General features: G+C 47.7%; 1 protein-coding gene across 1 annotated transcript; it reads right to left on the reverse strand.

The window, feature by feature from the left end:
• Positions 1-529: 529 nt before the first annotated feature.
• PNOC (prepronociceptin) lies at positions 530-12,350 on the reverse strand. The gene is made up of 2 exons (XM_008705100.2): positions 12,225-12,350; positions 530-3,890 (listed from the first exon to the last, which is right to left on the reverse strand). Exons 1-2 carry the CDS (start codon positions 12,348-12,350, stop codon positions 3,489-3,491), a joined length of 528 nt encoding a protein of 175 aa, XP_008703322.2. The 3' UTR covers positions 530-3,488.
• Between the last annotated feature and the right edge of the window lie 261 nt (positions 12,351-12,611).

Genomic DNA, 12,611 nt, shown 5'->3' on the forward strand with positions numbered 1-12,611 from the left:
TGGAGCCTGGCGAGCTGCCCCAACAGTGACACTGGGAGGTTCTGAGCACCCTGCCCCCCACCCATTCCATTCACGCACTTGGATGGGGAGACGCAGTGCAATCTGGGTGTTTATGCTCATGTATTCTTGCCCCTCAAGCTTTATATCAAGCAGAGCCATGTGTTTTTTGCTTCTGCTTCCCAAGAGAGGCTGCTCTGATGGCGTGTCTGGAGTCTGGGCTCTCAGTTACCTCACTTAAGAACAGCCAACCAGTTTATTAACCATTTGCTCAGTAGAAGTTTAATGGAGAAATATCTGTTTAAAACAATCAGTCCAAAAGAACAACTCTTTTACAAACAAGTTATGGCAGTGACAAGTCAAAACCCCAGGCTTGATTTCCTGTTCCTTTGACCCACCCCTGGAAGAGGAAGGGGGAGTGAGAAGGAAAGATGGGGCCGTTTTTATGTGAGCTGGAGGAATTACAAAAATACACTCTGATGTAGCAACAAGGTTGTCATGAAACATGCCATGGGGGGGGGGTTGCGGGAGTGGGGAGGGAGAGACAATCAGACAGGGAGGGTCTCTGCCCTGGGGGCGGAGACCTGGAGGCAAAGCTTGCCTCAGTGCCTTGGGGAAGAAGGAGTCCTGATTCCCAGCCGGCAGGTCTGGGGCTGGAGACATGCTGTTTTGGGGATCACCCGGACACCTGGGGAGACAGAAATGATTAAAATGGCAAACCCAATAGTTTTTCTGACCTTTTAATCCTATTTGCCTGAGCAATAGTAGGGAGGCATTGAAAACTTATCAACAGAATAAAGAGCTCCCAAAGCAGCAAGTAGGGTTCCCTAATTTCCTCTATACACCTGCTTTTTCTGGCCTCAAGTCTACTGGGAGGACTCACAAAATAAAGAGGAGGTCTGTGGGCTGGGATTTGAAAGGCATAGCGTAGGCCCCGTGCCCAGAAACAGCTCTCTAATCCTTGGTATTTGGAATCCATGTGCAGTAATTCATTTCTTGAGGCTAAATTGTGTCCTCATTTATGGCTCTTTTATATTGCCAGTGCTCTTTAAACCCGATTTCACCAATTCCTCACCATGAATGAATCCGGTCACTTTCCACTGTCAGGAAGGGTCAAGGCATGGGGCAGAAGACAGAGTAGAGTAGGGACAGGGAAAGGGACCGGAGGAAGACACCCCTTTGCACAGTTCTGTCTAGGACTGGATCTGCACCTCAATGTCCCTCCTTCCTAACACATCATTACACCTTCTAATAGGGTTCTTTATCCCATTTCCATGTTAGGAGGCCCCACTTCCAAGTATAGGTGGGTATTGGGCATCTCAGAACAGCCCCGGAACGAGATCCCCCACGATGGAGACATCTCAGGCTACATATGTAGGGCTGGTTGCGGTGTGTGCAGGCGAGCGAAGACAGGGTTTAAGCTGCCTGGGGTGGATTCGTAAGTACATGTCCCCACTGGAACTCAGCCACCATGAATGGGTGCCACAAAGGACACAGAGAGACGGTTGCAGAAAGAGGAAGGAGAAAAATCAATAATATACCCAAATGAGCTAGTTAACGTTTTCAATGGTTCCGTCCAGAACTTTACATCTTGAGCAAAGCAGCAGACAGAAGCTAGTTACCAGTTACGTTTCAGTGCCTCTCAGCTGGAAGTTTAATAGAAAAGTAGCAAAATCAATTGTCTGAATAGGGGCTCAAATCGTTTTTTTTTTTTTTTAATAAATTGATTCTTGCTAATGTGACTGATTTTAATCTGTCTATAGGTACAGAAAATAGTTGTGGTTCAGAACTAGACAAGGGCCTCCGTGTCCCTTAAGAGCCACTTTAAGAAGAATAAATGCCTAAGAATTCAATCCAGGCTGCTTCTGAAAGATATACCGTGTTAGGTGCTGTGCAAATATGGCTTAGGAAGAAATAGGATGCTTGTTAAGGATCCGAGAGTATGGCTTCAAAAAACGGTGCGGGTTAATTCAGGGCCTTTGGGGATGAGTCATTCTGCTAAAATACGCATGGCAGCCTTCTCCTCACAACTTAATCCCTATGTCTGTATTTGGCAATGGGCCTTTTGCAAACCAGCTTACCTGCGAAGAGCCACATGGGCTGCCCCATGCTGAAGTGTGGGTGCCAAAGATTAACATTTGTATTAGTACACTTTGCATGAAGATTATTAATGATCGGGCTACCTTTGGCATATGGAAAGTATAATAAAACAGCACATGTAGACTTTTTTTTTTTTTTTTTTAAATGCCCCTGAGTCAGGCAAAAGTCCCTCTTAGGGAATGTTTGGGGAATGTTTTTGGCCAACTGATTCATTCTTTCCATTAGGGTAAGTTTCTAGACTGTTGAAGAAAAGGTATGAGGCTCTGGAGATCATCAGACTCCCATATATGAATTCAGGCACATTTGCTTGATGAGAGGGATTTTCTTAGAGTTTCAGAAAATTCCACTGTGTGAGTTTCCTGTGCCACTCGAAGTTCTGTACAGGTGTTGGGCTGAGGAAAGTGGAGTTTTTAACCACTGGGCAGTAAATTAGGGGTTTTGATGTTTATTATCTGATTTGTAATACAGTATGTGCATAAGCATTCCCATGGGAGTAAGGACTGGAGGGAGAGAGGAGTAAAAGCAAGCAAACAAACAAAAATAAAAATGGCCCCGGCAAGAAGTGGAAGTGAGGAAAGATGACGATCTCTCAGTCACTATTCTAAAACTACTTCGTCAGGTAGGCCAAATTCTCCAAGCCTTGCTCAGTGATGATGCCACTGACCTCAGGGAATCAGTCCATTTCTGGCAAGGTGACAGGATGGACAAACGAGGAGTGGAGGAAAGAAAAGCTGAAAGTGTAACTCCTGGTCCTAACAAGAACTCCTTGACAGGGGGAAAGTGGGAAAGGGCCATGGTTTCCGTGGAATCCAGTCCGCTTGAGATACAGGGGGTAGGGGAGGAGAGCGCTAAGCTGTCTTCGAAGGTGAAATAGCAACATCACAGCCACAGAAATCAGACTGCAAATGGCTAGAGGTAGGTCCAGCTATGGGTTCTTGGAGATAGTCTCTGAGGGAAGGTGAACTGAATGGTTGCTATGACAACTGGATAGGCAGATTGGTCCACTTAACTGTCCCCATAGTAACTGAGCTCCTGGAGAGCTATAGAGGAATTAGTTATCTTAACATGCTACTATTATCCCCATGGTAACCAATCTCTAAATGGCAGTGGTCAGCCTTAAGGAACAATCCTAGGAAAATCTTTGCTCCCTAGACAAAGGGCGGGTAGGAGGTGGGGGAGGTGAACATATATCTCCCCCGCCTCCCAGGAGCTGAACACCTTGAGGTGGTATGGGGTGTGTGTATGTATTTGGGGGCTAACGTTCTTCCAGGTCCCGGAGGGAGGCTAAGACAGTTGGGTATGTAAGGCTTCTTTTTACCCCCAGCTCGTTCATGCCCAACTCACTCATGGGTTGAAGTGGACGGTGCAGCTGGGAGAGGCTCCCCTTCCGGCTACACATTACCATTCTGATGCAGGGTGCGCCGGCGCTGGCTGGACTGCAAGCTCAGGACCAGGTACTGCCTCATAAACTCACTGAACCGCTTCTGGTTGGCCAACTTCCGGGCTGACTTCCGGGCCCCGGTGAAGCCCCCGAACCTCTTCTGCAGCTGCTTCTGCTCCATCTCTTCAGCCTCATCCACGCCGGGCTCTGTCCCTTTCTGGGCTTGGATTAGGCTCCGGATGCGAGGCATGCGCTTCAGTTGCACCTCGGAGGCGCTCGGCTGGTAAAGGGCGGCTGCCACATGCTCTGGGTCAGCAGGGCTGAGCTGCCAGGAGCCCCTGGCCAAGACCTTGGTGCATGGAGTCCAGAGAGGGCTGCTGAAGACCTTCCCTTCACACTCAAGGATGCACACCTGCAAAGACAGAGGCGGGAGAAAGGAGAAGGATTGGGAATGTCTATTAGTCCAAGGCAAGGAGATAAAGTCCTTCTGGTGGCTACAAAATCCACATGAGTACCAATGCACGTGCTTCCAAAGCATCTCTTTATTAAGGACCATGTAGCAGTTTTACATGTAGTTACTTAGGTTCATAGAATTTCAGAGTTGCGGAGACACAGAAAACTGTCCTTCCCAGCTCCATCATTTCACAAATGAAGAAACTCCGGGCTCAGAGAGGTGAGATTAATTTACCCCAGGTGACACAGAAAGTCAATGCAAAAAGACTGCTCCAAACTTCACCCAGTTAGAGCCCTAGCTGAGTTTTCAAAGCCAAACACAACTCACGAGGGTCACTCAGAAAGAAGAATTTTATTTTGTTCTCTTATCAGGCTTGAGAGAGGTCAGTTGGTTTAAGATGTCAAAGCATGTGCTTAAATCTGCATGGCTATTTTAAGGTCGCCATTTTAAGACGAACCCTGGCGTTGTTCATTTTTCATCCCACATGTACTAGTTATCACTACCTGTGCGTCAGTTATAGAAAACAAGAGTCAAGGCCCTTCGGATTGTAGGCAGGTTGGCAGTCAGGTTCAGGTGGGGAAGAGGGACCATCAGATGCTATCCAGTGGACCTGCCAGGCCCCAGGGAACTTCTGATGCTGCTCTGTCTCTCCAGGTGTCTCCTACTTCTAATCTAGACCAACAGCCTGGCCACGACGTTTCCACACCCCTCCTGAATGGTCCTTGCATTGGCCCCACCTCCCATATTCCTATCTCTGACTGGGTCTTTTGGAAGCGTCTAACTTCCAACTTTACCTACTATTTGCTGTTTTGGCTTCACCCGGAACCCTTCTTTGTGTTTCTGTCCTCAGCCATATGAAAATCCCACTTCAACTTGACCTTGCCATCATGGTCAGTGGGCAGCTGCGGAGCCCTTCATCAGACCTTGGAGTCTTGCCTGGCTTACAGGGCATCAAGAGTTACTGCTCTGTCTGGACAGCTGCAGGACATCAGAAGACTGGTGTGTGTGCCTGGTACCCCCTATCTGGGGAGCAAAACCCTGTCCCCAGTGTTCAGAGTGGCACAGATGCCAATATGCGCAAAGTCTCCATCCTGACCCCTAGCCAAGGAGTGCAATGTGCCTGCAGCTAAATCACACACCTTGCAGCTGTCCCACCGAACCCCCAAAAATGGCTCCTCCAGTACTACCTCTCCTGCAACCCGTTGCCACTCCTGCCCCTGACCCCCTTTTGTCCCTGCCAAGCTTCTCCAAGATGTGGTCTGCACTCATGCCTCCATCTCAGCATCTTCCATTTTTGCCTCATCTCCTTGAAATCTGCTTCCCACCCTCATCTTCCATTAACTGCCTTCTAGAGGGCCACCAGTGAATTCCCAGTCACCGGATCCAATTAGCCCTCATTCTCACAGACGGTGCTGCATTTGGCAACGCAGACCACACCCTTCTGAAAATTCTCCGACATTGCACTCACCTCTCAGACTGTTGTGCTTCTTCCTCCTGTGTTCCTAAGAGTCTATCTTTAAGATTCTTCTCATCTCTCTTTAAAATCTGCCCCCCAGTGACTGTTCATTTCTGTGATTTTGGTCATTTCTTTCAGGGCATCCCAGATCTGGATGTCCAGCACCTGACATCTGTTGAACTCCCGACACTTCTCTGATCCCTGTCTGGTCTCTCTATCAAAATGTCTGACTAGCACTTTAAATGCAATTTGTTAAGAATTCCCTTCTGGGGCAGACACTGCCAGTTGTCCATTCCATCCCCATCTCTCCTCCTCCTTCCTAACAGAACACTTGTTTTCTTCCTGAAGGTCACACGTACGTTTTTCAAACTCCTGTGCAGCCTGAGGTGGCCAATGACATATACACAGAAGTGATCAGGTGTGGCTTCCGGGAAAACAGGAGGCTGACTTATCTGGGGAGAGCATCCTTTTATTCTTCTTCCTTCCTCCAGACTCCTGTTTAGAATGCGGGCATTTTGGCTGGTGCTCAATTGGCTATCTTGAAACCATGAATGACTCAGGGGATGGAAGCCATGTGAGAGTGGCACCCATCTACAGATAAAGTAGAAGGAGAAGGAGCCTGGGACAATGGGGAGGTGGCGGAGCCGCCATACCGGCCCTGTACTATCTACCTCCCAACCTCCTTATGAGGAATCAAACCTCTGTCTTGTTTAAGCCACTGTTACTTTAGGTCTTTCTTACTAGCAGGTGAATTTAATTATCTGATACACTTTCTCCACCTCAAGTCTGTTCTCCTTGGTCTGGGTATGGCTCCAGATCATCTCAGAACTTATTTATTTATTTGAGAGTGAGAGCGAGAGCATGGGGGTTGGGGGGCAGAGGGAGAGGGAGAGAAGCAGAGTCCCTGCTGAGCGAGGAGCCCAAGGTGGGGCTTGATCCCATGACCCTGAGATCATGACCTGAGACGAAATCAAGAGTCGGACGCTTCACCAACTGAGACACCCAGGTGCCCCTTAGAGCCTTTAAAAAGACAGAATTCAAAAGCCAATTAAATTCCTGTGGAATAGAACCAGGGTTTAAAACTTACTTTTACAAAGCTCGGGTAATTGGGTATCTGCGTTAGGTTTGGAAACCACTGACATAGTCCATGTTCCCATGTTATGATGAGGTTCAGTCATGTGTCCAAAACTACACCATTAGACAAGATATTACCTGAACAAGAACCCAAATGTCTCGAGCTCCGACCCAGGACATCTATTCAATGAGCTCTGTGTGCTTGCAATGCAAATTGGTGCGAATGAGTACAAGACTAAGGATCTTGCGAGACTAAAAGGTAAATTCTGATGGGAAAATTGCTCGTTTTCCTCTGGGCCAGAGAGGAGAAAGAGCCAGTAGCCAATGGGAGTGCCGCTCTTCTTCACCGATAAGGCTTCCAAGGTGCAGCTTTTGCGAGCCCCCCCGGCTAGCCAGAGGTAGTGATGATGGGCCCTGCTCATACATAACTCACGAGCATGTCTTTTCCATTTAGATTTTCCTCAGAGGTGCTGATAGAACTAATATCATCAGTGCCAACTCAGCAGAGATACATAAAGAAATCACTTTTTCACAGCCACAGTGTCACTGGGTATGGAAGCAACTTCCATAGGTGGGGAGGGCAGATTTTAACATGATGGTAGCTGCCAACCTGAGTGCTCTTTAAGAATCACTGCTGGTTTGTTAGAATGCAGATCCTCAGCCTATACTCCCGGAGATGCTGACCTAGTAAGTCCAGGGTGGGGCCCCGGAATCTGCATTTTTAGCAAACCCCCAGGTGATTCTAAGCTGGACTTACTTGGAGAGACCCTGCTTTGGAACTTGCCCTGAGGAGGAAGGTGTCACCACGGAATACAGTGGCGGAGTCTCCCTCAGAGAAAGGGTTACTTGGGTCTATATTTAGCTTGCTCCTGAAATACTTTGAAGAAAACCAAGTTGCAGTACATTCGTTCAGATCATAATCCTATTGGGTGATTACTCTATAGCAGTGGGTGTCTAAAGGGGGCAGTTTTGTTCCCAGGGACATATGGCAATGTCTGGAGACATTTTTGGTTGTCACACAGTGGGTAGGGGGGGAGAGACGCTCTTGCTATCCGATGAGTAGAGGCCAAAGATGCTGGTAAATGACGTACAATGCACCAGACAGCCCCCCATGACAAATAATTATCCAGCCTAAAATGTCCACAGTGCTGAGTGTGAGGAATCCGACTCTACGGAGTAAAGGGAAAGGCAGGAGAGTGTAGGTAGTATTGGGAAAGCCAGCAGAAGAGTTAGAGTTTGGAGCTAACATGGCCTTGGAGCAGACTTGGTCCACTCCTCACAGAATAGGAGCCCCAAATGCTTGTTGAACGATTCGGCTCCTTCCATTTACAAGAACAGGTGGAGGTTGTTAAACCTAGAGGCTATTAGATCTTCTGTGAGCCTCTGGGTTCCTAAGCCCAGATGGTAATTAGATGAGGTGTCAATCAGAGAAAATACAATTCTATGATCAAGCCAGATGCATAGGCTGTACAGAGACTCCACATACTGTTAGATGAATTAGATACTAACAAAATCATCTCAACTCTTGATTTAGGAGAAGGTTTTGGGCAAACGTGAGGAATCCAAGTTCACAACAGCATTTGCAGCACCAGATGGACAGATGAGCCTAACGCCTAACACTCTGGTCTAAGGGACCCACCGGCCTCTTTCCAGAGATTGGTTAATGGTCCATTAAGTGAGCTGGACACATTTTCACAGCCCACACTGATGACATTGCTCTGTTAAGCCAGAGTGTGGGTGAGTATCTGGAAAGTCTCAGACTGGTGCCAAATTGATCTGTAAAGCTGGGTTTGTGGGGAAACTGAGCAAAGGGCCCTTTGGATATCTGGGATCAAACATCAGGGAAATAGGCACATGAGCCCATTGGGAGGAAAAGAAGAGGCTCATTGAGACTGTTAGGTCTCTGCCACTAAAACATCAAAGCATCTCTGACCAAGAGGCATTGGGAGCTATTTGCTTTAGGAGGTTTTGCTAGAATATCTGAGGGCTAACACTAGTAGGCAAACAGATGAACAGTGCAAGAGAAAACTTGCACTATTAGGAACTCTTACTGCAAATCAGCGAGTAAGAGTTTTCATGTATTGAAGGTAGAAAGCACTAGAACTTAGTTTCCTTTGTTATTAATCAAATTTCAAGAAGTTGTAAATAAATTTCCCCAGACCTTGAGGGTTACCTTCTCGTTTTCCTCTAAAACGACGCGGTGAATCTAGTTTTTTCTACGTAAGCTGATGGAGGAAGTACCATTCATAATTAGGTGGAAGCCCAAGACATTGCAATGGGTTTGGGTGTATGAGTCATTTCCCGACCAGAATGATAGTCTAACAAAAGCCAGCCATACTTGGACCATGGATCTGGAGTGAGAAATACAGAACTTCTTGATAAAGCCAAGGATTTAGGAGGGCCTGGGAATAGTTCAGTATTACATAATTTCGTGGAGGGATTGGGAAGGTGACCCGTGCTGAAATCTCTAAGTTCCCCCAGCCCCCATAATTCACAGAGTTGGAAAAGTGTTGCAAGATTTGGAAATGAGATGTGGTTGTCAACATTCTAGGCATTTCACCAAACTTTTAAAAATAGGTTAAATATGGGGCACCTGGGTGGCTCAGTCGTTGAGCGTCTGCCTTCAGCTCAGGTCATGATCCCAGCGTTCTGGGATCGAGCCCCTCATTGGGCTCCCCGCTCAGCGGGAAGCCTGCTTCTCCCTCTCCCACTCCCCCTGCTTGTGTTCCCTCTCTCACTACCTCTCTCTCTGTCAAATAAACAATAATTAAAAAAAATTTTTAAAAATAGGTTTAAGTATGAATACAAACTAGAAACAAATCAACCAGGCAATCAGGTCCTCTGAGGGTCAGCAGGCGCTTTGAAGAATTTATCCCTCCCTGTGAAGCTCCAACTGGCCATAACCTAACTTGTTTCAAAGAAGTATCTACTTCTTTGTATCTACTAACAGTGTTGTCTAGACCCCAGAGATGTAAGATGCTAGGGGGGGATGGAAACAGGCTCCAAATTCTTTACTGGCTTGGGAAGACACCACTGTAAAAAGTCTGCAGCATCTGCAGGGGTTGGGCCCGTTAGTGGACTAAGGGTCTTGCACTCTTACAATTTCCATGGAACATGTTCACTGAGCGCTGCTTCGTGCCACGCTCTGTGCTCTGCGCTGGGGATCCCCAGCACAATCAGAAAAGGAGGCTCACACCTTATGCTGAGAGACTAGCAGACACAAGTAACTGTCAGGACACAAAGGAGAGAGGGGCTGGCTCTATTCGGGGCAGGTGGAGAATCAGCAGTGTTCTCATAGGTGAAGTTGAATCTGAGTTTTGAAGGAGGAGTATTGGATGAAGGAGGAGGGAAAGGCATGCACAGAATGGTGGGACGAGTTCCTGAACCCTAGGCAAGGCCAGGAAGGGAAAGCGGGATTTCTTAGGAACTGTGAAAAGTGATTGCGGTGAGGAGAGGACGTTGGGGCACCTGCAGCCTGGGGAGAGCTGAAGGCCTGGGATCCAGGCATGGCATCTCAGAAGGAGAGGGTGTGGCGAGATAATCCCGAATCTTGGTGGTCACTTGTGTTTACGGAGTGGGGAGAGGAACGGGCGTCCAACAGGAAGTAGAAAAAGAGGAGTCGGAATGGGGAAGAGAACCAGGCAAGGTCACCAGGAGAGGACAAGGAGAAGGAAGCCTGCAAACTGGCCCCGGACCTCCGAGAGAGCAGCTAAGGAGTGATGCAGCCTCAAAGCCGCAAGTGTAGATTTCTCCCTGGGCGTACAAATATCAGTTCAGGTCCTAACGCTGTTTTTGAGTGGGAAATAAAGGGTTGCCGTGAAGGCTAGAGATTCCAGAATTGTGCATGACTTCCTGTCTTGTCTAGACTGCAAATGGAGAATTGAGCAGGGTGGCGATTATCAGGCTAACAACTCGTCACTGGTTTACATGTACACTAAGTCGTCTGCCCTGTTTACTAAGGTCAGGGGAAAGTGTTTTGTCGATGAACTTTTAAACCTCTCTGGGCTGCACAGCAAAGGCCTGTGGGCCTTCTGCGTTCCAGCCAAACTCAGTTTTCTCAGTTCCTTAAATGCCACTTCCCTCTGGGCGCCAGGCATTTGCTCCGGTGCTCCCCGTCTCCCTCCACCTCCCCCCCAGCACCCTCCCTGCCTCTTTGCTCCCACTCTTTAGGTCTCCTTAGATACATCTGTTCCTCCCAAAGCCCCAAAAGTCTAGTTTGGGGGCCACTGTTCTGTGCTTCCCCAGCACCCAATAATTAATCCCTCTTGGAGGGATTGTGGGATCTTCTCTCCCACTAGTTGCAAGCTCCGTCCACCTGCTTACCTTCGGATCCCTTGGCCTGACCCTGGGCTCAGCATACAGTAAATGCTCAGAAAAACCGTAACGGATGAATGAGAAGGATGGCTCAACTTTGGATGGGTCATCTGGGGATGCTCTTCACGACGCATTAGTTTTTGTTGTTCAGAAAACAGGCTCAAAAACCACTGAGCAGGTGTGGGAAGAGCTTGGTGTTTGGGTACGTAGGGGCTGCCTCTGCTCATCGTTAGCGAGCTAGCTCAATGTGAATATAGGTTCTGTATTTGCACACTTGCCTTAAGGAGCAGTGGGTACTTTTAGTTGTTTTTAAAGTTTGGGGAGTTTGAGGGGTGCCTGGGTGGCTCAGTTGGTTAAGGGGCTGACTCTTGATTTCAGCTTAGGTCATGATCTCAGGGTCCTGGGATCAAGCCCCGTGTCAGGCTTCACACTAAGGGGGGACTGTTCCAGGATTCTATCTCCCTCTGCCCCTCCCCCCATTCTCTCTCTCTCTCTCTCTCTCTCTCTCTCAAATAAATAAATAAGGTGTGCCTGGGTGGCTCAGTTGGTCAAGTGTCTGCCTTGGGCTCGGGTTGTGATCCCGGCATCCTGAGACTGAACCCTGCATTGGGCTCCCCACTCAGGGGGAGTCTGCTTCTCTTTCTCCTTCTGACCCTCCCCCTGCTCGTGCTCATGCTCTCTCTCTCTCAAATGAATAAATAAAAACTGTTAAAAGTAAAAGTAAATAGTAAAATAAATAAATAAATCTTAAAAAAATAAAGGTTGAGGGGTTTGAAATATGACATCTTTTGAAAGAAGTCTGACTACAAAGAAAAAATAATTGAGTCATATTGGATTTAATAGAGGAATAACTATTTAGATTGACATGAATGCAGCTGAGAAAGCAGTTTATTTAACGAAAAGAAATTTACTGCCAGATTTGCACCTCAAGTTCAAAATTTAAAGTATAAGGGTGCATTTAGGTATTCATTGTAGAATTACCTATAATACCAAAAACGGAGGGCAACAGACATGTTCAACAGGAGGGTGATAGTTAAACAAATTATATTGTATTCATAGAAAGAAAGAACTTAAAATAATGTTTAATAACGTGGGGAAATTACGCTGGTATAATATAGCAAGTGAAAAAACTAGGATTCTTTCTCTGACAGGTGGGATTAAAGCTAATTTTCTTTTTTTTAGACTTCTCCAAATTTGCCAAATTCTCCAAAACGAGTATGCATTATTTTAATAATGGGAACAAAATGACAGCCCAGGCAGGCATTTATCTGAATGTGGAAAAGTGGAAAGATGACAGGGTTTGCCCTTAGAAGATGCGAATGCCCTCATCCGTTTCCTGCTGACCACGGGACACCAGGCGAGTCCCTGACCTCCGGGCAAGGCTGTAATTTCTCATTCTGGGTCTGGAGGCAGGAAGGAGGAGAAGACAGGGATGCTCTGGGGCCTACCTCAAGGTTGAAGCTGTCAAGAACTGGGCGGAGCTCCTCTCGGCAGGTCAGACAGTCCTTCTGGCAGCTGCCGGACACGCTGGAGAAGAGGCTGAGCAGCAGGAGGTCACAAAGCAGGATTTTCATGGTGCGGGAGCAGGAAGCAGGGCTCTAAAATGCTAAAACACAAGGGAGGGTGGGCGGCAATTAGAACAGCCATTCTGCGGTGGGCCTCACATGGGGTGGGGGAGGATGCACCAGAGGGAACAGCACCAGAGCTCAGGATTCCCCTCCCAGGAGGGAATGGGTCATCAAGGGTACAAGAGGCCTGCTCCAGTCAGCCAGGCCCACCGTTGGGGCAGGGGCTAGTGTCTGGGCTCCTAGGGGAGCCACCTAGCTGGCCTCAAA

This window comes from Ursus maritimus, unplaced genomic scaffold (genome assembly GCF_017311325.1).
Source record: "Ursus maritimus isolate PB19 unplaced genomic scaffold, ASM1731132v1 scaffold_11, whole genome shotgun sequence".
Lineage (NCBI taxonomy): Eukaryota > Metazoa > Chordata > Mammalia > Carnivora > Ursidae > Ursus > Ursus maritimus.